Source organism: Pseudopodoces humilis, chromosome 6 (assembly GCF_049639895.1).
Source record: "Pseudopodoces humilis isolate 2021_Gansu_Grassland_sample_001 chromosome 6, ASM4963989v1, whole genome shotgun sequence".
Taxonomy (NCBI): domain Eukaryota; kingdom Metazoa; phylum Chordata; class Aves; order Passeriformes; family Paridae; genus Pseudopodoces; species Pseudopodoces humilis.
Window position 1 is genome coordinate 2787708 of NC_142205.1, and position 25405 is coordinate 2813112.

The 25405-nt window shown below is 55.1% G+C and overlaps 3 protein-coding genes across 4 annotated transcripts; all 3 read left to right on the top strand.

The window, feature by feature from the left end:
* Positions 1-108: 108 nt before the first annotated feature.
* On the top strand, positions 109-6852 carry FASTKD5 (FASTK mitochondrial RNA regulator 5). The gene is made up of 2 exons (XM_014263166.2): positions 109-184; positions 4226-6852. The coding sequence occupies exon 2, from the start codon at positions 4265-4267 to the stop codon at positions 6647-6649; it is 2385 nt and encodes a 794-aa protein (XP_014118641.2). The 5' UTR covers positions 109-184; positions 4226-4264; the 3' UTR covers positions 6650-6852.
* On the top strand, positions 118-16754 carry UBOX5 (U-box domain containing 5). Its single transcript, XM_014263167.2, has 5 exons — positions 118-184; positions 8882-8980; positions 10158-11334; positions 13994-14155; positions 15942-16754. Exons 2-5 carry the CDS (start codon positions 8927-8929, stop codon positions 16154-16156), a joined length of 1608 nt encoding a protein of 535 aa, XP_014118642.2. The 5' UTR covers positions 118-184; positions 8882-8926; the 3' UTR covers positions 16157-16754.
* Positions 16755-21816: 5062 nt separating this feature from the next.
* Positions 21817-23663, top strand: LOC102105660 (vasotocin-neurophysin VT). Of its 2 annotated transcripts, none has more exons than XM_088056722.1 (3): positions 21817-22089; positions 22578-22818; positions 23427-23663. In XM_088056722.1, exons 1-3 carry the CDS (start codon positions 21970-21972, stop codon positions 23594-23596), a joined length of 531 nt encoding a protein of 176 aa, XP_087912848.1. In that variant the 5' UTR covers positions 21817-21969; the 3' UTR covers positions 23597-23663. The 2 variants fall into 2 exon arrangements, with proteins under 2 accessions (XP_087912848.1, XP_005518001.1); XM_005517944.2 differs by having other exon boundaries at positions 21837-22089; positions 22578-22779; positions 23427-23657.
* The last annotated feature ends 1742 nt before the right edge of the window (positions 23664-25405 follow it).

The following is a 25405-nucleotide window of genomic DNA, read 5'->3' on the forward strand; positions in this document are numbered from 1 at the left end:
GTGTGCCACGTGGTCTCGAGTCACGTGGCCATGCCGGGGGGGGCCGCGCCGCGCGCCACTGGCGCCACCCGCCGGCCGCGCGCGCTGGGAGCCGGAAGTGGCGTCACCGGCGCGCGACCGGAAGCGGCGGGAGGAGGCGAAGGGGGCAGGAGGAGGAGGCGGCGGCGGCGCCGGAGCGGCCCCGGTGAGTCCCGGCCCCTTCCCGTGCCCTTGTCCTTCCCCTTCTCATCCCCGTTCCTCTTCCTCTTTCCTTGTCCCCGTCCTCTGCCCCCTGCCTGAGCCACACCCTCAACCGGCGGGGCCGCCCTCGTCCTGCCCTGGGCTGCATTGCCCCAGATATTTATTTGTACATATATATATATATATATATCCGTCTGTGTGTATGCGTTTATATTTATGTATTATGTGTCTGTAGGTGCAGCCGTAGGGGTGAGTAGCGGGACTGGGGCTTCCAGCCCTGCCCCCGGTGCTGCCCTGGAGCCCCGGGAGAGGGAATTGCGCGGAAATGCTGCGAGGGCTGGAGCTCCTCTGCTCCGGAGCCAGGCTGGGAGAGCTGGGAGAGCTCACCTGGACAAGAGAGGGCTTCAGCGGGACCTCAGAGCCCCTGCCAGGGCCTAAAGGGGCTCCAGGAGAGCTGGAGAGGGATTTGGGACAAGGGATGGAGTGACAGGACACAGGGAATGGCTTCCACTGCCAGAGGGCAGGGATGGATGGGATATTGGGCAGGAATTGTTCCCTGTGAGGGTGGGCAGGCCCTGGCACAGGGTGCCCAGAGAAGCTGTGGCTGCCCCTGGATCCCTGGAAGTGTCCAAGGCCAGGTTGGACGGGGCTTGGAGCAGCCTGGGATAGTGGAAGGTGTCCCTGCCATGGCAGGGGGGGTGGACTGAGATGAGCTTTAAATCCCTTCCCACCCAAACCTTTCTGTAATCTCAAAAAGAGGGAAAAGCACAGACAAACCAGAATGTGACAATTTTGTGCCCCGACATCATAACCTATTGGGGGAATCAAATCCCTTTCCTGTTGCTCTCCTCTCCAGCCCAGGCACAGGAGTTCACTTCAGGCTGTTGGCCAAAAGGAGCTGTTTTATCCCCAACATTTCATACCCTGTTCATTCCTCACTCATCCCAAGGAGATTCCCTCTGCCCTTTGGCTGTTGGTGGAAGCACAGGCTGAGGGGTTTCCAAAAGCCCCTCTGGGTATTCCAGAGGGAACAAAAGCCCTGACAGCATTTTGGGATGCAGCATCATCCCCTTCCAAGGGCTGAGCCCCTGCACTGGGTGGCATCCCTCTGGGAAAGTTCTTTTCCAGGTGTTCAGTGATGCTCAGCTGTGACACTTCAGCAGAGACATTTCCATGCCTGAGCAGCTCCTCAAAGGCCATTCCCAACCTGCAGGGCCCAGCTCCAAAACTCCCTGGCTCCGTGGAGCCACTGGAAGTGAAAATTCCAGAGAGCCCTGCCCAGAGGTGGGAAGGAGTTTGGCTGTGTTGGGATGTGAAGTGGGAGGAGGAAGGAAGGAAGGCAAATTGCTCAAGGTGAAGAGAGGCAAATCCAGGGAAGGTGTGGGTGGAGTTGGAAGAGAAATGGGGTGGAAATTGGAAAGATCACAAAGATTTGGGCTGGGGGTGGGCAAAATCATGGAAAAATCACTTGGAGCAGCCCGTTGCCCTTGAGGGTGCTTGGAACTGTCTTGTGCCATCCCAACCTCGCTCTGCTGTGCGTGGTCTTCTCTTTATTGCTGGATTTGGAGCAAAGGAAGAGAGAAGCAATCTCTCCAGTGCCTGGATTCCCAAATGTGTCACAGCTCCACAGTCAATCCCTGGAGGATATTCTTAGCAGCACGCGGCGCTCGCCTTCGGAGCCTTCACCGGGGCTTTGATTCCCTGACTTTGAAGTGGGGCTGTTGTTGCTGGGAGGGGATCTGGGAGCAGCAGTGCTGGATTTCCTGGGGAGTATCACCTTTCACAGCAGAGAGAAGTTGTTTTATATAAATAACCTGGGTTTTGTTAGCAGAAAAATAGATAGAGATACTCAAAAGTTGAGTCAGGCAAGGAAATAACTGGGAAAGCCTCGCTTGGATAAACCTCTTCTTGTTCAAGATGATTTTTGGAGCTTGATCCAGCCCCTGTAGTGGTCTGAGCTCTGTGAGGTGCTGGAGGAGGAGATGTTGGAGGGGATTTCTCCTCCCCCAGGCAGGTGCAGTCTGAGCCTTGTCCCTGGTCCCCAGCACCTGTCACCTGCAGCCACTTCAGCCTGGACACCACAGCCAGTAGAGCCAGGAATGCTCATTTTATCTGACATTCCTTTCAGCTGAACAGGAGAGCTTTGAAATCCAGCTCTTGGCTCAGGTTTTCCTGTCCAGCTTCTGAGGAGGCTTTTCCTTTCCCTGCTCCTCAGACAGGCAGGAAGGGGCAGAGTCTCTCCTGCTTGGCACGGTTTGACTTCTCATGCTGGGATTGGACAGTCATGGCCTTGGAACAGCCTGGGGTCTGTGGGACAGAGCCTGATCTGCTCCTGGGACTGCCTCAGGGTGTTTGGAGATACAGAGAAGATGCCTGGTGGGCTGTTGAGCAGCTCACAGTATTTACTGATCATCCAAAAAGCACGGTGGCCTCTCTTGTACCCTCCTCCTTGCATGGCTCTCCCCACAAATCCACATTTCAGTTTGCCTTTTCTTCCCCCCAGAGCCTCTGGGTCTCCATCCCAGTTGTTTTTTTTCACCTCTCTCCTGGGGTGGTTTCTGCTCCAGCAGCTTCTCCTCCCTCTTTGGCTGGTGTTTGCAGCCTCCAGGCTCTGTCGTGGAGCAGAGGATGCGAGATGTCCTCATCTGCCTCAGTGCAATGGGTTGCCCAGAGAAGCAGTGGATGTCCCATCCCTGGAGGTGTCCAAGGCCAGGTTGAACAGGGCTTGGAGCAACCTGGGGTAGTGGAAGGTGTCCCTGGATCATGGGAGATGTGGGGATCCTTATACACCAAAAAAACCCGGTTTATGCTCAGCCAGAGCTGCACGTGAGCCCCCATCCCACTGTCCTGCTCACACACCCCAAACCCACCTCTCCTGCCCCAAAGTGCCCATTGTGCTGCTGCAAAACTGAGTTTGCCTGCAGTGATCCCACATCTTGCTCCATCCCTGATCAGGAAGCTGTGGAAACAAGCAGAGCTCCCAGGGGTATCCATGAGGATTTATTTCCCCGTGTGGGGCGCACAGAGTGTGTTGCAGTGGCAGGTTTTAGCTTTCCTGATTTCCCAGCTCCATGTGGTACTGAGGGATTTTAAGGAAGCGGATAACACCTGTGTGATGGATATTTGTGTGGGATAAGGATTTGAGAGGAAAAATCTGACCTGGTGCTTTGGTTTTTTAATCAGCATCTGAATCGTGGTAAACAGGGCTGGTTTGGCAGCCAGTGCAGGCTGGCAGCACCCAGCTGGACTCCTACAGATTTCTCATCCTCACCCTCCGAGCTGTAGCTGCTTCAGGCAGGAGTTAGGAAGGCACCAGCCATTTTTAAGCCTCCTGTACCCTAAAACTCTGGGAAATGCTCTCAAATCTGAAGTTTAAAGCTCTGTTCCCGCCCCGGTTCTCAGCCTGGGATGTAGCATCACGTGATGATTTGTGTTACTTCTCCCCTGCTCTTCCCCCACTTTGCTCTGGCCACATTTCTTCATTCCTCCAACCTCCATCTGCAGGTTCTGGGCCAGTTTTCACTCTCTGCACTGGTTCTGTGGAGACTTTGCCCCACATCCTGTCTCCAGGTGCAAAGGGCAGCGTGGCACCCTGGATGTTTGGACAACTTCTCAGGTGGTGGTCACTGATTCAGACCACGATGACCAAAGCAGCAGAATGCTCTGTCTGAACACATAAAGCCTCTTGAAGCTGCAGCTCTTCTGCAAAAACACGTTTTCATTGTTCAGAATGAAAGAAAAGCAGCTTGGGTCTCTTAAAAATGAAAAAACAGTGATTTTTTATTTTTTTTTTTCTTTTTTCTTAACTCTTCTAGTCTGTGCCAGGTTTTCTCATGTCTGCTGAGTAGCAGGTCATGCCTGGCTGCCTTCTGCTCCAACCCCAGGTCACCTGGGTGCTCGTCCTGAGCTGCCTTTGCATGAGGTGACGTTCCATAGTGGCTTTGCAGGGACCCAGCTGTCCTGGCCTTCGGTAGCGTAAAGGATTGATTAAAAAGTGCTGCCTGTGAGGTGGAGGCCACTCACTGTCCGTCTGCCCTTTTTTCAGTACCTGGAAGCAGTTCTGAGCCCCAATAAGTTGAGATCCATGGCTACGGTGCTAATGTGCCGAAGATTCCCCAGGCTGAGCAGGGTGACAGCGCTTTCGACCACAGCCGAGCGCAAGGCCGAGTGTGGAAGCAGCAAGAGCAAGAAGGAAAAGCGAGATAAGCCAGGAGCAGCCAAGACTGGGAGAGAACCCGGGGATACAATCCAGCTGCTGAAGCCTCAGGACTACAGACTGTTGTATGATCCAGCTGCCTACGGCAAAGGCAGGGCTGGCTCCCAGCAGCACGTGGATAGGGACAGCAGCCAGGCCCTCGGTGACACCTTCACCGGCCCTGGCACCGTGCAGGCTCCACGGACATTCCCCACTGCCTCTTCCCAAGCTTTGTCACCCATCAGGAATGCTCTGCCCAAGTCTGGCCCACGCCTGGAGCAGACAATCTTGGCCATGCTGTACAAGGAGGACGCAGAGAAGGAAAAACGGGAAGTGCACGACTCCAAGGAGGACCCCCGCATGTTCCAGAAGGGGAGGCCTGAGTACAGATCTCTCAGCTGTGACAGAGCTGAGCCAGCACAGCCCCTCCCTGCAGAGGAGGGGGACTCGATTTTACAGAGTGTGGCCGGGTGTGAGGGCAGCCCTGGAATTCTCACGGATTATTTCCTCAAGCTGAGCCGTTTGCCGGCGGAGAGACGCGCGGCGCTGGCGTCCGATCCCAGGTTCAGTGCCCTGTGTCACCGTGCTGGCACGGCCATCAGGCTGTTCAGCACCCCAGATCTCATCCAGATTTTAAAGGCTTGTGTCCCTTTGGCCTTGCCAGCCTCCCACCCCCTGCTCAACGCGTGCGAGGCCGAGTTCTGCCGGCGGGCGTGGGACATGGGCCTGGAGCAGCTGCTGCTGGTGGCGGATTGCTGGCGCTGCCTGGACCGCAGCGTGCCCTCCTACCTGGCCATTCTGTTCAGCTATGCCAACCTGCACTGGAAGGACCTCACCTTGCCCAGGTTTGTGCAGCTCCTTTACATCATCGGGGAAGGCCGAAGGTCGCCCGCGGATTTGGTGCAGAAGGTGGAGAACACCATCCTGAAGCACTTGGACGACTTCACCTTGGAGGAGCTGGGTGCCATCTGCTTGGGGCTCTTCAAGTCCCTCAGTGGGATTTCTGACCACGTCATGAGGAGGATTGCAGACAGGGTGTCCCTGCAGATGGAGGACATGAGCACCTACGCCTTGGTGAACGTGCTCAAGATGCTCCGCTACACCCGCATGGACCACCTGCCCCTCATGAGGGAGCTCGGGAAGGTCATTCCTGCTCGGATTCCTGCAACAAACATCCAGGGCATCATGCACATCACTCTCACCTATTCATCCCTGCACTTTTTTGACGAGGATGTTTTGACTGCTGTAGCCACCTCGTTGCCTTCCAAGGTGTCCTACTGCCGGAGCAAGGATGCTGCCAAATTCCTGTGGTCGTTTGGGTGCCTGGACTATGAACCTCCCAACGAGGAGTTTTACTCCAGCCTGATAAAGCAATTGCATGCAAAACTCCATGAGTTCAGCAAGTTTCCAGAGCATCTCCTTACTGCTCTTCTTGGCCTGGCATTTGTCAAACGCTTCCCAGAGGAGCTGATAGACTTTGCTTTGAGGGAGGAGTTTGTCCAGAAAACCAGAGGTAGCAAATACGAGCTCGACAAGGACCTGTTCACCCTGGGTAGGAGCGTTGAAATCGAGTGCCCGACCTACCAAGGCAGCCTCCTCCCACCTCAGCTTTGTCAAGAGTTCACTGAGATGGTTTCAAGCTTTGCAGAACGGGAAATCTATGTCAGGCCTGAAATCTTGGAAGCCACATCCCTCCTCGAGAGCATGTTGGGAGGCCCTGAGTACGTGAAGAACCACATGATCCTGCCCCACACCAGGTCCAGCGACCTGGAGGTGCGTTTGGCCACCGATGGACATCCCATCCCTTTCAATTTCAGGGGTCCTGTGGCAGCCCAGAAGCTGCGAGACGTGGGAGTTAGTCTGACAGATGATTTAATGGCTCAGCTCCTACAGGGGAGAGCTCATAACCAGAGTCCCACGGAAGTGGGAAATGAAGCCAGGATTCCCGGACAGGACGCAGCAGGAGCACCGTGCTGGGGTGCAGCCCTTCCTGCAGGTTCCACATCACAGGCTGAGCCTAAACCAGGGCATTGGCAACCTCGGGAAGTGAGGCTGGCACTGCAAGTGTCCAACAGGAACCACTTCTGCTACGGCTCCAAGCGGCTGCTGGGGCTGCACTGCCTGAAGCGGCGGCAGCTGCGGCTGCTGGGCTACGTGGTGGTGGAGATCCCCTTCTGGGAATGGTTCCCTCTGCTCAAGCGCACGCGCTCCGAGAAGCTCAGCTACCTCCACTACAAAGTGTTCTGCCCGGAGCTGCTCAGCAGGGCTGGCTAGTGGGGGCAAGGGCTTGCCCAGAGCCTCCCCAGTGCATCTCCATGGCTGGCACTGGGTGGAATGGTCTCTGGGTGCTGGCTCAGTTTTTGGCACGTGCTCTGTGTGGTTGTTTCTGCTCTGGTGACGTCTGTACTTCCCGTGCTCTCCTTTTGTACCTGGATCCTCAAATGCTTCCACCACAAATAAAACCTACTAATGATTCATTTTCCTCTGTGATTGCTTCTTCCTCCGCCCTAAACGAGAGTGGTTGGATTTGGTGGCTCTGTGAGAGCAGGAACAGAGGAGATTTAGTCACGAGGCTGAGCTGGGTGCCAGGAACACACACAGCTATTTCCTTGTGTTTCCATCCCCATGGGGCTGGGGGGCACAGCCTGGGTTTCTCCTTTAGGATGGAACGTGGATACTGAGTGGGACTGAGGGTTGGGGTGCTCTGACCCCAGGACATTCATTTCATGCTCCAAGGACTTTATTTGGTGTCCACCGTGCACATTCCTTACGGCAGCAGCTCCGTAGTCCCACGTAGGACACCAGGAAGAGTTGTGGTGACAAATTCCAGACAGGCTGGTTTAAAATTCCTTGTCCAAAACCACTGAGGATTTTTTTTCGGGTCTGTGTTTCATTGCCTCAGTCCAAAGATCTTTGTTCACCTTAGGAAAGGCACACACTGAAGAGAGAGTTAAAAAAACCCAGCCATGGGTAAAAGCAACTCGGTGACTCAACTTTTGCCATGAGATTTGTAGCAGAGTCTTTCAGCAGAAGGGAGTGCAGTGACTTGGAAATGCAGAATAATCCGTTTTCTTACTGAGGTATCGAGACTGGAAAAATTAACCTGAGTTGTTTCTCTCAGGGTCACAAACAGGCAGGAGAAAATCCTATAAAATAGCCATACAGAGCTCCTCATGTTGCAGGAGAAGTCTTCAGCCCAGGAAAGAGAGATGGAACAGGGGGGAAAATCTTGAGTTTTCCCAAGGAAGGGAGCAAGGAGGGTTGATTTGTCACTTTTCATAACACCAGTGCTGAGGGCCAAGTGAATTTACCACTTGGTAAATTGATTTTGTTTCAAAATGAGCCAAAAAGAGCAGTTTTGAGGCACAGCCTGTAGTTGGACTGTCAAATCTCCTACAAGATGTGAGTGCTGAAAGGCAGACCAGTTTAACCAGTTCCCCACCGCAGCCCAGTTCTGGAAACCTCTCAGGCTCAGAAAGGCAGGAAAGGAGTGTTGGAGGAGAGTTGGTGTGTGCTTGTCCTGCTCCTTGAGGAGCAAGAATTGCTCCTGATGGCTTCCACTCCAAATTTTGGGATAGAAGTGCTGCTCACCTGCCTGTTCCTCTTGTAAGGTTCACACCTGCTTCATTCCAGGCATTGTAACCAAGCTCTGCCCTCTGCAGGTGTGAAATCCGTGTTGGGCTGGGTTTTATCCCTGAGATTTGTGCCTTCAGTTCCACCTTTCTCCTTGCAGACGCAGCACAGGGAGCTCATTAACTCTGCCTTTCCAACGTGCCCCCAGAAGGCCAATTTCATTTGGGCTGAACCAACACATCAGTGGAGGATCATTAAAGAGCTGCTTGTTCTTGAAGGAGGCAGCGAGTCCCTGATTTGCAAGGTTGCCCAGGGCGGTGACATTTTTAAGCTGAGGTTAACATGAGGTTAAAGCTCTCACCTCACAGATAATTTAATTCTTAAAAGGGATCTGAGAGAGCCAATTCCAGTCACTTGTATTTTTTTTTTCAATGGGAAAGGTGTGTTCACTTGAGTTTCTTTAATGAATGCTGGCAGAAGAATTTGGTGTTCAGATCCCAGACATCTCCCTCAGAGCTATTCCGTGCCCTCTGCTCCCTTGGAGTTATTTAACACCAATTATTAATATTTGTGGTTAATCTTGACTCACTGTGACAGCCTCCTGTGCTCTGCTGGTGCTTTTCTGCACCTATAAAACTCCTACATCTTTGACAAACCTTCAGATCTAATTGCTGGTCTGTTCATAGGTGGTTTTAGTTAAAATAGGCATTTTTCTCTTTGATTTTTCTCCACAGGTTCACTAATTAATATTAATGCAATTTTTTTTTCTCTCAGTCTCCTCTCTCCACCACATTCATTTGGGTTTATATTGGCTTCACCTCCTGGACTCAGATCTGAGCTGCATTTTAGGAATTGTAACTCACCCAAAACACTAAATCCTTTCACTGCTCATGGTTATTCACTTCCTTCATTTTTAATTTCTTTTTTTCCAAGCTGACTCTGATGCTCAGCAAGTGACCAACCTCTCCAGCTGCCAAGATGGTAATAAACGTCTGTCTCCCACAGTTCAAGCCAAGAATTCACTGCAACAAGGTAAAATAGTGATGTGGGGGTTTGGGGAGCGGGAGGGATTAGGTGGAATTGTCCTGGTGGGAAGCTCGTTCACTGCTCCTCTGGGATAATCAGCATCACTGATGTGGCACACACTAAATATTGGAGGGAAAAGCCCTGATTTTGTAGGATCTCATAACCAAACAGCATTATGTGCTTCCAGGTTTAAGTTCTTTGACTTGAGAACCCTTTTTCCCTGCAGTATTCCAGCTTTCCCTCCGTCCATTGCAACACACAGCTCTTGATAATGTTTGCTGAAGTTACTTTCCAAGTATTTCTGGTCTCACTCAGCACATCAGAATCTCTTTAAGAAACTCAGTTTTCATTCAAATCTAATTTTTAATTGTAAGTTTCCACACCAACTCACCCCAAAATCCAGGACAGCCTTGGCTTTGTAAATACTGTGCTGCAAAACCAGCAGTGCTGGAATTTTTTATGGAGAGAGCCAGCCAAAGGTTTGGTGTGATTGTAGTGATCAGGACCATATTAAACAGGTGGAATAAACAGATTTTCCTCGTTTTTATTTGTCCATTCAGCAAGTGCTGCAGATTTCTCAGGGCCTGGGGTTTCCAGGAAAGGGAATGGGTTTAACCAGTCTGCCCAGGAGCAGAGCAGAGGGTGGGATTGGATGTTCCAAAGCAGACCCAGCGTGGTTTGATGGATCTCCCTCAGGAATGGGTGGGATGACTCCCAGAGGCTGATTAACATCCAGAATTCCTCTGGGATCCTGTAACTGTTGTTCCAAGTGCATTTCCACATGGATGAGTAGTCACAAAGAAAATCAGGAGACTCCCACCTGAAAAGGGAGACTGAAAGAGGAGACTCCCATCTCCCCCACGTTCATCCTCTGCTCCCAGCCATCCTCTCCTTGACTTATTTCACTGACCCAGCCAAAACCATGAATTACCCCTCATTTTCCAGCAGCTAAGTCAGGTCTCCACATGGTGAGGGGGGAAATGGGAGCACGTGGCTGGAGGAGGGTGGGAATGGCTCTGCTCTGCCTTACAGCAGGGATCTCCTGCCTGGTCTGAGCTGCACATCAACCTCAGCCTTGGCTCCTGGTTGATGTCATCCTGAAAAATCTCTGGAAGTGCTTGTCAAATTGGCTTCCTTGTGTTTCCTTGCTCCAAACTGAACCCAGTTTTGTGCTGGCACACAGATCTCTGCCGATGGCTACGAGGTGGAGAACCTGATCTCCGAAGACCTGGCCAGGAGGAACCGCGGCTTCCGCAGCGAGTACTTCATCAAACCCCCGGTGCACGTCACCATCTCCTTCCCCTTCAACATTGAGATCTGCAGGATCAACATTGACATCTCCTCCGGGGGGCACCAGACCTTCTCTGGGCTGGAAGTTTACACCTCTACCTCATGCAACAAAACCTCTTGGCAGAGCCCTGAGGGGCAGTGCTCAGGTCTGGCCGGGCAGCCTGTGTCGGACAAGGACACCTTCACCCTGGTGGGAAAAGCTGTCTTAAAAAATCAGAGCAAAGTGACTTTTGGCCACAGAGGTTTCAAGCCAAGGCCTCCCTTCCATCAGATGGAAAATGTCTTCTCCTACCCCGGCTCGGTGTCTCAAGACCTCTGGAACAAAGGGCCGGCCTCTCTCAGCAACGTGTCCCACCTAAAAATCTGCATCACCCACGTGGCTGGGGGCGGCCTGCCCAGCATCAAGAGGCTGGAGGTGTGGGGACAGCCTGCCAAGTCCTGCCCACAGGAGGTGATCGAGGGCGTCTTCCAGGTGGCCTCCCAGTTCCTGGCCCAGGATGTGGGCAGCCTCAAGCCGGAGCTCTGGACGCCGATGGAGAGCGACTGCGTCCCCTTCAGTGCCAACGAGCAGCAGACCCTGCACAAGCTGGTGGATGTCGTCCAAGACATCCCTGAAGAATTCCTGGACCCCATCACTCTGGAGATCATGACTTTGCCCATGCTCCTGCCCTCTGGGAAGGTGATTGACCAGACCACCCTGGAGAAATGCAACCGGAGCGAGGCGTCCTGGGGCCGTGTTCCCAGCGATCCCTTCACGGGGGTGGCCTTCAGCCAGCACTCGCAGCCCCTACCTCACCCCACCCTCAAGGCCAGAATAGACCACTTCCTGCTGCAGCACAGCATCCCTGGCACCAACCTGCTGGGGAGGGCTCACGCCACGGAGAGCCTGGTGCCCTCCTCCATCACCATGTCTTCTCTGAAAAGGAAAATGGACTGCATGGATCAGGGCTCCCTGCAGCCGCCCTATTTTTCTGCTACAAACTTACTTGTCACGGCTACCTCAGAGAACAGTGCTAAAAAAATGAAAACTGACAGTGACTCCCACTTGATCCAGATGGACTGTTCCACAGGTATCGTGGCTCCCCACGTCACCTCTCTTCCCTGAGTGGTGGGACAGCCCCAGGCTGAGGTTTCAAATCAGGACAAATCCAGTGCAAGTTCCCATCACACCTCTAGAAAGCTTCCAGGCTGTGTTTGGCTGTTGATGGGTGTGGTGGAGCTGGGTCATTTCATCCAGCTCCCCTGTTCCCTGTTCAGTGTTTCACAGCCCTTGTTTGCTCAGATCACCCTGTTCCCCTTTTCAGTTTGGATTTCCCTTCTCTTCCTTCCACGTGGAGACAATGTTTTTCTCAGCGTCCTGCTTTGCAGTTTCTTTATCCAGGGGGATTTATTGTATCCTGCAAAAACAGGAGAAGAGATGTCTGGTGGTGCAGTGGTGGTGGCACGGGGAGTCCTGGCTCATGGTGTGGAGGGAGGTGGGAAGGAAGGCAGGAATGGGACACGGAGCAAACCACAGCAAGGGAATTGCAGGCAGGAGGGACAGCTCAGCCTGGGAGAGACTGCACAGAATTTTCAGGTGGTTAAAGCAGAAAACCTGGTAGAGGCTAAATTAGAGAAGAAATGTGACTTGCAGGGGAAGGGAATGGGTGCTGGCTTCCCTCCATCCTCCCTTTCCTCAGCCATGTGGTAGCAGCAGTGCTGGGAATGCAAAATGTCCTGCAGATCTGGAGCAAAGGAGGCTCAGGTGGGACCCTGTTGTTCTCAACAACTCCCTGAAAGGCGTGGGGAGCCGGGTGGGGGTCGGGCTCTGCTCCCAGGGAACAAGGGTTACACCAGGGGAGGGTTAGGTTGGATTTTGGGAACAATTCTTTCACAAAAAGGGTTGTCCAGCCCCGGCACAGCTGCCCAGGGCAGTGCTGGAGTTCCCATCCCTGGAGGGATTTAAAAGCTGTGTGGATGTGGCACCTGGGGACAAAGGGTGTCAATCCAGGTGTGTGGGAATTTCGTGGTTGGCTCTCCAGGCAGGTAAGCCCAGTTTCCTGGTCTGCTCTAACCCAGTGGTCTGTGACATGTCAAAAGGTGACCCAGAGCTGCTGGGACCTATCACTGCCTTCACCCTTCTCCCAGACTGCCTGAAAATATTTTGAGGACAAAGCTCAGGTTTGATTTTAAACAAATTCTTCAGTTGAAAGTAGTTGATGTCAGCTGGTACCGGGAAGAGCAGGGAGAAGAGAGACTGCACATTTCTTCTCTGATCCCTCAACCTAGAGCTCATTCCCTGTTTTAGCAGGAATCTTTGGTTATTTTGGCTGTGGAAATGTGTGACAGCTCCCACCAGGATGTGCCCCAGCCCCACAGGAGCAGGAGCTGCTGTGGGTCCTGGGGCAGCCGTGTCCGTACATAAATAAAAGCAGCGTGCCCAGCCCACGGAGCTCGTGCTTCACTGGATCATCAGCCTTGATTGGTGGAGCAAATGTGCAGCACCAATTGCGAGCTCTTCCTCTGGGAGATGATTTTAACAGAATTAGTGATGCAGACAACATTCTCTTAATGCTTCATCTTAATTAGCGCCGTCGGTGCTGCACAGGGCAGCCCTGCAGGGAGGGTCCAGCCCTGGCCCTGTGGCTCAGAACTGGGACAGAGAGGGAAAAACAAGCCCCACAGATTTTATTAATGGTTTAAATGTTCTCTGTGAGCTGCATGGAGCAAGGCTGGGAGCACTGGGCTGGATCCAGCTGAGGGAGTGCCTGGGATTTCACGGAAAAACAACTTCCTGCGTTTTTTGGAGCTTTGCACTTTTTCAGTCCTGCAGAATCGTACAACTCCATGAAAGGAGGGTGCAGCCAGGTGGGGTTCAGGCTCTGCTCCCAGGGAGCAAGAGGAGATGGCCTCAGGGTGATCCAGGAGAGGTTTAGGTTGGCTATTAGGGAAAATTCCTTCATGGAGAGGGTTCTCCAGCCCTGGCACAGGCTGCCCACCCCTGGAGGTATTCAAAAGCCGTGTGGGTGTGACACTTGGGGACAGAATTTAGCAGTGGCCTTGGCAGTGCTGGGTTAAGGGTTGGACTCCATGATCTTGGAAGACTTTTCCAACCTAAATGATTCTGATCCTGTGTAAGTTGGCCCTGGAACACCATGTGAATGTCTGGTGGTAATCCATAGGGCATTCCACCTCTAAGACCCAAAGGAGATGAGGCACTCCAGCCCAAATCCCAGCCCCTTGGTGGGGAAAAGACACCTCTCAACAAAACACGTGACAGGGCTCCTAAAATCCTCCAAGGTTCAGAGCCAAGGCAGTGTTTGCATCACAGATCCTTTTTCCCAGCATCTGCTTCTCCATCTTTTTCTTGTCCTTGCAGACCTGTGCTCTGTTTCCCTTTGCAGACCTGATCTCTGTGTTCCCTTTGCAGACCTGATCTGTTTCCCTTTGCAGACCTGATCTGTTTCCCTTTGCAGACCTGATCTGTTTCCCTTTGCAGACCTGATCTCTGTGTCCCCTTTGCAGACCTGTGCTCTGTTTCCCTTTGCAGACCTGATCTGTGTTTCCCTTTGCAGACCTGATCTCTGTGTCCCCTTTGCAGACCTGATCTGTTTCCCTTTGCAGACCTGATCTCTGTGTTCCCTTTGCAGACCTGATCTGTTTCCCTTTGCAGACCTGATCTCTGTGTTTCCCTTTGCAGACCTGATCTCTGTGTTTCCCTTTGCAGACCTGATCTGTTTTCCTTTGCAGATCTGGTGTCCCACGAGCAGAAGCTGTCGGAGAGCTTGGACACTGCCCTGACCTCAGCTCTCAGCTCCATGCCCTCCTTCACGGCCAAGCTGATGAAGAGCCAGCAGCAGGCTCCAGGAGAGGGGGGCTGCAGCACTTCCTGGAGCGTGGGCACAGTCCTTGGTGAGCAGCAGGCACCTCTGGATCACCTTTGGGAGCTGGGGCTGGGTTAACAGGGAGCCTTGTTCAGACCCCAGTGTATTATATATTCCGTATAAAAATATTACATTGTCTCCCAGCAAACTTCACCATCCTCAATTCCATCTCAGCAGTTTTGCTGGTTTATTCTCCCACTGAGGTAGGTTAGATCTTGCTGACCCCCACAAGGTGTGGGAGGCTGTCCATGCCCAGGGTCAGCCCCGTGATTTTCCCGTGGTCTTGGCTGGCTGTGCTGCCCAGGGATGATGTGTTGTGCTTGGACACAGCGCTCAGCCTGCTCCAGCTTAGTTCAGGCTGTTCTCAGAGCTCTGCAATTCGGGCTGAGTGGTTCAGTGTTGCCTGTGAGCTCTGGGGAGCTGCCACGTGGGTGGAGAATGAGTCTGGTGTGGAGGTGCTGCAGGAGAGGTTTAAATCCAGCAGATACTGCAGCCTTCCAGTGCTTAAAAGGGCCTTGGGAAAAAGAGGGAGAGTCACTTTTTATACAGACAGATATAGCTGGACAAGGGGGAATGTTTGTAAACTAAAAGTAGGGTGAGATTGGATATTGGAATCCTCCCTGTGAGGGTGGGCAGGCCCTGGCACAGGGTGCCCAGAGAAGCTGTGGCTGCCCCTGGATCCCTGGAAGTGCCCAAGGCCAGGTTGGATGGGGCTTGGAGCAGCCTGGGATGGTGGAAGTGTCCCAGCCATGGCAGGGGGTGGAATGGGATGGGCTTTATGATCCCTTCCAACACAAACCACTGGATGATTCTTTGCAATACCTTGTGACATCCAGCCCTTAGCAGGAACAGGTCACAGCAGCAGCATCCCAGGCCAGCCAGGTGTGAGTGTGCCCAGAATCCCATCAGGACTGAGTGCACATAATCCAGGCTACCAAGCCCTTGCTGTTTGCATCCCACCTGCTGCCCAGCCACTCATCCAGCTCTGTATGCGTTCCCAGAATTATTCCTTTGGGGTGCAGGGAAGCATTGAACCTTCAGATGTCCCTCCACATGTCCTGGCTGCTCTTCCCCTGGGTGAGGCTCTGCCTGCTCATGGCTGAGAAGGGGGGTCAGAGGGACCAGGTGACCCTGGGAAGGGCTGTGTCCGTCTGTCTGTCTGTGTCTGTTTTCCCCTCTCTCCCCCTCCCCAAACAGCTTTTGCTGGTTCACAGTGATGTTCAGCTCTTAAGCTTTTTCCTGCCCCCTCTAAAAGTGCTGCTGTTTGAGAGCTGAGTGGGCCTGGATGGGTCGTGTGTGACAGGAATGCAAAGTGACACTCAGCTGTTCCACCGGGAATCGCCGCTTTTAATCGGTCGGAAGAGCAGGAGGGAGGATGATTTAGTCTCAGTAAAAGTGAAAAGCCCATTGCAAGTGCTGATGTGATCCATCCCTTTCTGAGCACACCCTGCCCTGGGAGCTGGGCCATTCCCTTTCCGTGTGGAAATGACAGGAAAGTGGCACAGTCCTGAGTCAGAGCTGTGCCCTGAGCCTGCAGGACCTGGCCCAGACTGGGCTTCTCACACTCCCTGCCTAACCCACTTCTCCTGTCCCATTGTTTTATACTCTCAAGCTGTGCCAGGGCAGGTTTAGGCTGGACATGAGGAGGGATTTCGTCACAGAAAGGGTGATCAGACGTTGGAAGGGGCTGCCCGGGGAGGTGGTGGAGTCACAGGAAAGACCAGACATATTGGTGTTGGCTCACAGGCTGGACTCGATGATCTCTGAAGTGTTTTTTTTTCCAACGTGCTGATTGTGTGATTCTGGATTTGCAGAGCACGGCAGGAGCAGCCAGACCCAGGGATGTGCTTCCTGTGGCAAATCCTTCTCCTGCTACTTCAAGGCAGAGCCCGTGTACCAGCTCCCCTGCGGGCACCTGCTGTGCCGGCCCTGCCTGGCCGAGCGCCAGAAGGCTCCGGCGTCCCCCATCCACTGCGGGAGCTGCAAGAGGCCAGCAGCCACACAGGACGTCAGGAGAGTTCACTTCTGACCCCCAGGGCTGCCGGGGGGACGAGGAGGAGCTGCTGCTGTGCCCCGTGTCCGCACGGATCCGCCGGAGGGGCCGCCGGGAGAGCCGGAGAGCGGAGAGGACTCGGCCTTGTGCTTACAGAGTAGCGGGGGGTGGGGGGTTAGAGCGCGGCGCCGGAGCCCGAGGATGACAAAAGCCATAGCTTCTTTATCAAGGAATATGTATTTATCCAGGACTGGTCTCCACCACTGCCCCGGGGCTCTGAGGTTTAGCACAGGTGCCTTTCGGACCAGCTCAGCTTCCCCTGCGAGTTCACGCCACGTTTGACCAGCAGCCACCCGGTTGTGGAGCAGGTAAAGTCCTTGTGAGTGACAACACACACAAAGCCCCCTCTGACTTCCTCCCCTTCCCCACCTCGCCCTCCCCTCCCTGCTGGGAGCGTGTCTCCATCCCTGGAGTCAGCAGTGAGAGGCCGTGGTTGGGGTGTGAGGAGCTGGCAGTGATCTCACCCTGCTCATCCAGACTCTTGTAGAAAAGCCATCCCATCCCACCCTCTCGGTTTATGTCGTGTGACCAGCCCAGCTCCTGGCTGGCTGATAGACATTTAAGCCTTAATAAAATGTTTAAAGTCAGGTTCTGTCTCTGGCTCCTGACTGGTCTCATCCTGGGGCTTAGTGATGTCGTGGAGTCAATCTCGGCAGAGGAGGAAATAAACGGGCTGGAAAAAGCCAAACAAAACGGAGGAGCTGCGGACCAGCGGTTCAGAGGGGTTGTGGCAGCAGCCTCGTGGATCACAGGGGTGACACTGACATCTGCACCCAGGGGGCTTCAGAGAGCTGCTCAGAAAAAAGCCAGACAAAAAATGACTTGGATATGTTCCATCCTGGATATGCCGGGGTGACATCAAAGGGTTTGTCACCCCTACAGCCCCCTGCTGCTGCCACTTAATTGATGTTCGGGGCCGTAACGAACCTGACTCAGCTCACCTTGGTCACATCTGTGTTTGCTCTCAGAAGGCACCTGAGCAGCGCTGTGCTCCTGCTCATCCAGTGGATCACAGCTTTGTGCCGGCCCCACGCTGATCCTGCTCCCTGCCTGCGTCAGCAGGAGTTTACAGCCCGTCTCCATTCCCAGCAAAAATAGAAAATCACACGTCTTAAAATAATAAACACTTAGAAAATAGGCACAGAATTCCTAAAAACCCCACGATTTGCAGGCAGTAAATGCAGTCCATTGCAGTGGTGGTGTCGTGTTTGCAGTGAGCCATCCCGGGGTGATTCAGCTCTCACACCTCCCCCAGGGAAGGGGGGATGGATGGATGGCTGCCTCTGGATCCCCAGAGCCATCACCTTCTCCAGAGCTAGCAAAGCTTGGATGCTTCCAAGTTTGGTTCTGACAAGCTTCTCCAGTGCCCAAAAGTTCCTTGTGGTGTTGTGTCAGTGGGCAGGGATCCAGGTGGGAGCCGTCTCCCAAATTATCTCCAGGTTCCCTTTGTTCTGCAGGGAGGAGCAGGGGCCACAGGGAGCAGAGGTTGGAAGGAAGGGGCGGTGTTGGGACATCAGGTCTCAACGGAGCTCCTCCCTGCTCATCTCCACCTCACAGCAGCTTCTCAGAGCCTTCATCCCCCAATTTCTCCTCCTTAACCCTCCGGGAGCCTTGGCAGCACATCTCACCTGCTGTGTCTCCTCTTGCAGGGGATCCAGGGATGAGTTTCCCTCTGCACCCACATCTTGGAGCTCAGGGAAGGACCACCTGCCCCAGCTGGGTGTGAGTCCCCCTATCCCAGGGCACTGAAAGCCCTGTGGGCAGCAGGGCCCCTCTCTGCACCCCAAGGTGGTGGTGACACAGAGCCAGGAATTTCCGTGGTTTTCTCTGCCTGGACCCACAGCAATCCCTCTTCAGCTCCCACATGGAGCATGTTTACTCCCAGCACCAAGCCTGTCTTCTCCCTGGGAGCTGGGGAATGGAATTGATTGCAGCCTGAGCAATTTCCTCTAATTCAAGCATTTTTTTGACAAATCCATCCCTTGTTGGTCAGTGACCTCCCTGCGTGACATCCACATCCCAGCAGGATGGATTTGGCCATGGAAATGATCAAAGCAGTGCCCCAGCCAATCTTGACGTTGGCTGTGCTGCCTTTAAAGAGGCATCAAAGCTGTTTTCCAGCTGTCAGGGAAGCAGAGGAGCATCTTTATCCGTGAAGGGAGGGGAGGAGGTGCAGGATCCCCCTCCCCCAGCCATTAACCCCCCGTCAGCCACGGGGTCACGGTGACAGTGACAGATCCATTTGAGGAGCATCAGAGCTCCCAGGCAGGAGCAGGGAGCTCTCCCTCGCCAGCCTGACCCTCTCCATGTGACACCTTCCAGAAGTTTCTCCTTCCCTGCTGCGTCCCCCTCCAACCTCAGCAAAGGCAGGAAATGCACAGATCAGTGACATTCATCCCATTTTCCAACATCCTGTGCTGGATCTGGTTTGGATGTTGCCACTCTCATCTATCCCAGCTGAACTTTGGCACTGGGAGCTCTGTGTGCTGCAGCCAAGCTCCATCACCTCCACCCCTTCCCCTGCCTCCAGAAGGGCTCTCACAAACCTCCGTGGGGGCTCCAGAGCTAACGAAGCTCCCGCTGTTAATGAAGGAAGGGGGAGGTTCAGATTGGGTATTTGGGAAGATTTTTTCATGGAAAGGTTTTCCAGCCCTGGAACAGTTGTCCAGGGCAGTGCTGGAGTCCCCACTCCTGGAGGGATTTAAAATCTGTGTGGATGTGGCACTTGGGGACACGGATTGTTGGTGGCCTTGGCAGTGCTGGGGGAACTGTTGGACTCGGTGATCTTGGAGAGCTTTTCCAACCTCAAAGATTCCATGTTCTCCATGGCTGAGCCCCTCTGGCAGCCCCAGCCCCTTTGCTGGTGTCTGCAAGAGCTGGGGCCGCATTTTGGCTGAGCAAGGGGGCAGATTTGGGGGCGCTGCCCCATTCCCAGCGCAGGTGAAGCCTTTGGGATTTCCCTCATTCCCGAAGGGAGCTGGGACAGGGACGGCAGCCGCTGATGGATGGCGGGGCACGGCCACACCCTGGAGTGTTGTTAGATCAGCACTAACCAAGGGGCATCCTCCGGGGAAGGGCCTGGGGAAGGGCAGGGACCTGGCAGAGCAAATTCGGTGCTGGATACACAGAGAAGGGACCCTGGGGCTGCTGCTGGAGGATTTGGGGCAGGACTCTGGGTCGGGAGCAGGATGTGGGATGGGTACCCCGGGTACCAGGGAGCATCACAGCCCAGCAGGGCTGACTCTGCCCACCCCTGGGAATCCCATTCCCCTGGGATCACTTATCACCCCAGGTGACCCCAATATTTCCCTCCCCAAAACCCCCTTTTGTGTTTTCTACCCATTTTCCCCTCCCCGTTCCCACCTCATCCTCCCTTTGATTCCCGTAAGTGATTCTGCGTTGCGGCTGCGGAGCCTCTGCAACTTGGAAAAACATTTTATTAACCTTCCTTGACTTTAAAGAGCATAATTACATTTTAATCTCATATTCCTGCGTTATCATTCCAGACACAGAGTCATTTGAATGCAGATCGTTCCTGCCTAATGTAATTTTACGATACAGTAATGAAGAGACGGAGCACGAGCGCGTAACACCCAATTTAGAGCTGACATTTGGGGTTCTTGTAAAGAAAAGTTTTCCCAGCCGAGGGCTTTTGCGTCCTCCTCGGCCCTGCAACGCAAGTGGGTTTGGGCTCCCGCTGTGCAGGGATGGGTTTGGATGGGGAATGGAGGCTGGTGCTAATGATAGCGGTCATTAAATCCCCCACGGCTGCCCCACGGGGGTGATTCAGCGTCACGGGGCAAATCTGGGAACTCGCCGCTCCCTCGGTCCCAGGGAGAGCTGAGTCAGGGGCTGTGGCCACCTTCAGCCCCCCGTGAGGGGAGGAAATCGCCCTCATTTTACCCAGCAGAAGCCCCAAAGCCCAGGTCTGTCACCCCCGGGTTGGTCCATGCTCCAAAATCACACGGCAGGAGCTGGGAGCAGGCTGGGACCCCCCAGCACTGATCCATAAAATGCTTCCCTGCGTGCCTCAGTTTCCCTGGGGGGGCAAAGCCATGCTCTGCCCCACTCCAGCATTGCTCCCTGCTTCCTGTGGAGCTTTTCAAAGCACTCTGAAACAAACACTAAGGTTTTCCAGGGAGAATTGCAGTGGGATTCCTTTGGGATGCTCGAGCAGAGCAGCCCCTTCCCCACCCAGGGTGGAATTCCCCTCACTCTAACCGGGGCTGGGGTGTTTGTCCAGCAGAAAAAGGGATGTTAATGAGGGGGAGAAAATGAGGGAAACTAATGAGGGGTAGGGGAAAACCATGTTAACCACCCCAAGTGATGTCCAGGCTGATTTTTATGGTTCTCTGCCTCAATTCCCCATCTTATGTGAAGATGAATAAAGGATAAAGCCAGTCCAGAGGCGGAACCACAGCTGGCAGCAACCCCACATTTTCCATCCCCCTCCCAGCCCCCCAGACAAACCTCTCCTGATCACTGTGAGACAGTCCCAGCATTTTTTAGGGGGAGAAGGAGAGGGTGGATACTCACAGGCACCGGATTCCTCTCTGCATATTAATTTCACGTTGCTGAGGTTGCCCTCGGTGTAGCTGGAAAAGGGATCTGGGAACAGGAATATTCGTGGCTGGGAGTTCCTGGTGGTGTTTTTCCCGTGTGGATGCTTTTGACAGCCCATGGGTGACACGAGTGTGCTGGTGCCAAGCCCAAAGGTGCCTTTTCTTTTGGTCTCCCCCTCTCCTGCTGGTTTTTGTGCCTTCTGGTTTGTTGGAGAAGAGGGGGAAGAGGCAGGAGAGCTGTGGGTGGGACTGATGGATCACTCTGGGGACAGGGTCCTGTCCTGAACCCCGGTGCTGCAGCCCAGCCCCTGAGTTTTGGGGTGGTTTTGTGCGCCCGAGGTTCTCTCCCAGCCCCAACCCCATCACTCCCCTCCAATATCCTGTCCCAGAGCAGCATCAGTCAAGTCAGCATCCCCAAATCAGCATCCCTCGCCTAAACCAGCATCCCCAAATCAGCATCCCTCCTCAAAGCAGCATCCCTCCTGGACCAGCATGCTCCAAACAAACACCACTTCCCAAACCAGCATCCCTTTGGACCAGCATCCCTTCCCAAAACCATCTCCCAAAATCTGCACCCTTTCCAAACCAGCATCAATCCCAAATCAGAATCCTCCAAATAAACAACCTTCTCTAAAGCAGCACCTTCCAAACCCTTATCCCTCCCAAAATTAGCGTTGCTCCCAGACCAGCACCCCTCTGAAACCAGCACCTCTCCCAAAATCCACATCCATCCCAAGCCAGCATCACCCCCCAAGCCAGCACCCTTCCCAAAACCTGCATCCTTCCCAAAACCACATCTCCTGAATGAACATCTGTCACCGAACCCACATCCCTCCCCAGCCAGCATCTTCCAAACCCACAAACCTCCCCAAACCAGCACCTTCTGGAGCGCCTCTCCCTGAATCCACCCCCCAGCCCATCCAGAGCCCCTTCCCAAGCACATCCCCGGGCCGAGCCGTGCCCCTCGGAGCAGCCAAGGGTGGGATTCACCAGCCCTGAGTGCTGCCGCACTGAATCATCTCAATTACAGATTTGCTTGGATGCGATTTGGGGAAAAAAAAAAAAAAGAAAAAAGGAAAAACAACAAAAAAACCCAACCCATCCCTCTTCTTCCTCCTCCTCCTCCCCTGGGAAGGGGTGATGGCAGCATAAATAGCAGCTCTCTCAGCACGGGGCCAGACGCAGCTGGAGCAGCTTCCCCTGGCACGGCCTCGGGCACCCTGCACCATGGCAGAGCCTTCGCTGCCCCTCTCCTTCCTCTGCCTCCTCGCCTTGTCCTCCGCCTGCTACATCCAGAACTGCCCCCGGGGCGGCAAGCGGGCTCTGGCCGACACAGCCCTGAGACAGGTACGGGATGGGCGCTCCGGGCCACGGCTCGGAGATGCGGGAGGGGCTCGCTGGGGTGCTCTGCTCCCCGACACCTGCGGCTACCGAGGGCTGTGCCACGCTCCCCGCAGCACTGCGGATTTTTTGGGGATTTTGGGGGACACGGCCAAGGGCGGGTGATGGGGCAGTGGTGGAACAGTGACCGCTCCAAAAGTGCTGCTGGCACCTCGAGGAGAGGCTCGGGCTTGGCCACAGCAGAGCGTCCTGCGGGGCTGGGGGGGAGCGGGACAGGACACAGCATGGAGAGGGGACAGCGAGGTCACGGTGGGGACACCCCAAAGAGGGGACACAAGGTCACCGCTGCTGTGCGGCACCTCCAGGAGCTGGAAGAGGGGCTGGTGGGGAGCTGCTTTCCATACACAGCGGGACATTTGCGTAGGGGTTTCTATTACCAGGGGGTGCGGAAGGGATTTTTGGGGTGCGGGCACTGAGGCAGCTCCTCCCCGCAGTGCATGCCCTGCGGCCCCGGCAACAGAGGGAACTGCTTCGGGCCCGGCATCTGCTGCGGAGCGGAGCTGGGCTGCTACCTGGGCACGGCGGAGACACGGCGCTGCTCCGAGGAGGATTACCTGCCCTCCCCCTGCCAGGCCGGCGGGCAGCCCTGCGGAGCCGGGGGCCGCTGCGCCGCGCCCGGCATCTGCTGCACCGCCGGTAACCGGGCCACGGACACCGTGCCACGGGGAGCTTGGGGTGGGTGGGGAGCATGGGGGGGGGGGTGGCGAGGGGAAGAACTCTTCAGGTAACGCTTCTGTGGTGGTGTGGTTTGGTCATAGCGGGGGGAAACTGAGGCACGGAGTGGAAGCGGTGTTGGCGCCATTCGGAGATGGTTTGGGGATGGTTGGATTCAGGCTGACTGGAAGGAATTGTTTCCTGTGAGGGTGGGGACGCCCTGGCACAGGGTGCCCAGAGAAGCTGTGGCTGCCCCCGGATCCCTGGAAGTGCCCAAGACCGGGTTGGACGGGGCTTGGAGCAGCCTGGGACAGTGGAAGTTGTCCCTGCCCGGGGCAGAGGTGGGACGAGACGGTCTTTGAAGGTCCCTTCCCACCCAAACCATTCTGATTCTAAAGGACTGGGCTCGGGGCTCCTTCCTGACCCACCATGAGTTTTTTCCTGGCCAGCACAACCTCCCTGAAGTGCCAGAAAATCCAGCCCCGCTCCCCGCTTAAGGGCAGAGACAAAACCGGAGCACGAACAGTGCGGGGCCCCCTGACTGCCACCAACCCCTTCCCCAGCCGCAAACAAGCCCCTGATGATCCCAAATAACCTGTTCCATCGCCGCCTTTTGCTCCCTGCGGCAGAGACGTGCGCCATGGACACCGCCTGCCTGGACGATGGCAGCGACGGCGCTCAGGAGGCGGCGGAGGAGAAGAACCTGACGGTGCTGGATGGCTCGGCCGGAGATCTGCTCCTCAAGCTCATGCACTTGGCAAACCGGCAGCAGCAGCAGGGCAAGCACCCCCTGCTCTGAGCCAGCCCGTGGGGACTCCCCCCTGCCCTGCCCCACGCCCCCAGCCCGGCTCTGTACATACGAGACCCAATAAAAGTCCTCGTGCACTGTGGTGGCCTCGTCCTGGGCACTGGGGATGGCTCGTGGGGGCTCCAGGGGCTCAGGGTGGGGGTGTTGGAGGGTCTCCTGTTCCCAAATCCCCACGGAGGTTTGGCTGGGTTTGGCCCCATCCTTGTGGCTCCCAGGGGAAGGAGCTCAGGCAGAGCTGGGATTTGGGATCTGGCCATCGAGTCCCACCCAGGAGCCCCAGCAGCACCCCCAGGAGAGTGGGGACAGCTGGGATGTGCCACCATCACGTTACCTCGTGGCCGAGCCCCTCTTTGGGGCAGATTCGGGGCCTCGCTGCCTTCAGGAATCAGCACAGCATCTACTAAAAATGATAAAAAGTAAGGAAAAGCAGCCAAAACCCCTGAAGAGCAGAGAGGTTTGGAGTCCCACCTCCAAAGACCCCCTCCAGGGCTCATCTTTCCCCATCCCCTCTGGACACGGACAGGGAGGATCAGTGCCCGTTATCCCACAGCCACCCCCCGAAATTTGGGGTACCGTCATCCCAGCCCTCTCCCAGCTCTCTTACCCGGCAGGGTCCTTGCTCCGAGTCTCTCCGGGCTGGGACTGGCCACAGCACAGGGGACAGCTCGTCCTTTATACTGTCCCTGAGGGAGGTGGCACCTCCGGGGAGGTGGAGCTCCCTGATACCGGCAGGATCCATCCTGCAGCTCCCCGCACCCCGCAGGGGATGCAGGATTGATCCAGGGTCTGCTTCCCACAGCCAGCCCCTTATCCCAGCCCTGGGGAGGGGTCCGACCCCAAAGCACCCCAAAATCATTGGGAAAAGGGTGACACCAGCATGGGGTGGGGGACTCCAAACTGGGATAGGGGAATTGGGCTTTCAGCCCAGCTCTAGCACTCGGACTTTTCCAAAATGCAGGATGTGAACCCCCAACATTCCTGCGGCACCTGCTGTTTGTGGCTGAGCTGGGAATGCTCCATCTGATGAACACCTCAAAATCAGGCAAAAATCGAGTCCCCAAAAAGCAGCAGGGACTGCTAACCAGGTTTCCTCCCCACTTGTCTGTCTGAGACACATCCTGAAGGGCTCTGGGGTGACAATTCCCTCTCTCCACCCTGTGCTGCAGGCAGAGCTGAGCTGCTGGGACAGCACACAGCAGGTGCTGAGCCCCATTTCCACCCCATTCCCATGCATCCCAGTGCCTGCCTCGTGTCCAGGGACTGGGACTGACCCCGGGTGGGTGACAGGGACCTGGCTGCCCTCGTGCTAATTGGCGGATTTCGAAGCAAGCCAGAGGGACAGGAAAAGGTCACGGCTGTCCGGCTCTGGGCTGCCTAATTCCCAATTATGCCAGTGCAGGGTAATGATCTCAGTGGACGTCAAGTTTTGTCTTCAGCAGGGAAATTTATTCAAGCTGGGGAGCTCCTAATTGGGATAAGGAAAGCAAAGGGCTGGGGTGAGCAGGAACCTGGGCGGTTGCGTCAGCCTTCGGCCTCATCCTCGGCGCTGCTTCTCGGGGAGGAGGGGTGTTTTGTCTGCTGGTGATGTGGCTCAGGACACCACATTCAATCCCTGTGTGCACCTCCAAGGAGAAGCAGTGGGGAAATTTGGGATTTTAGGCTTTTTCCCAGGAGGTTTGGTGTTCTCATGCGGCTGTCAGATGAACATGGGTGGGTGGACGGGTGTCATCATCATCCCAGAGCGGGATGAGCCCAGTGCTGAGCCCCAAAGGCCAGGCACAGAGGGGTGGACAGGGCCAA

Excerpts from the sequence above, each read along its gene's own strand:
- FASTKD5 (XM_014263166.2), top strand. The coding sequence starts at position 4,265 with ATGGCTACGGTGCTAATGTGCCGAAGATTCCCCAGGCTGAGCAGGGTG.
- UBOX5 (XM_014263167.2), top strand. The coding sequence starts at position 8,927 with ATGGTAATAAACGTCTGTCTCCCACAGTTCAAGCCAAGAATTCACTGC. Across the intron at positions 8,981-10,157 it reads CAAGAATTCACTGCAACAAG|ATCTCTGCCGATGGCTACGA; the intron begins GTAAAATAGTGA and ends GCTGGCACACAG. Across the intron at positions 11,335-13,993 it reads CCAGATGGACTGTTCCACAG|ATCTGGTGTCCCACGAGCAG; the intron begins GTATCGTGGCTC and ends TTTCCTTTGCAG.
- LOC102105660 (XM_088056722.1), top strand. The coding sequence starts at position 21,970 with ATGGCAGAGCCTTCGCTGCCCCTCTCCTTCCTCTGCCTCCTCGCCTTG. Across the intron at positions 22,090-22,577 it reads CCGACACAGCCCTGAGACAG|TGCATGCCCTGCGGCCCCGG; the intron begins GTACGGGATGGG and ends TCCTCCCCGCAG. Across the intron at positions 22,819-23,426 it reads CGTGCCACGGGGAGCTTGGG|AGACGTGCGCCATGGACACC; the intron begins GTGGGTGGGGAG and ends TCCCTGCGGCAG.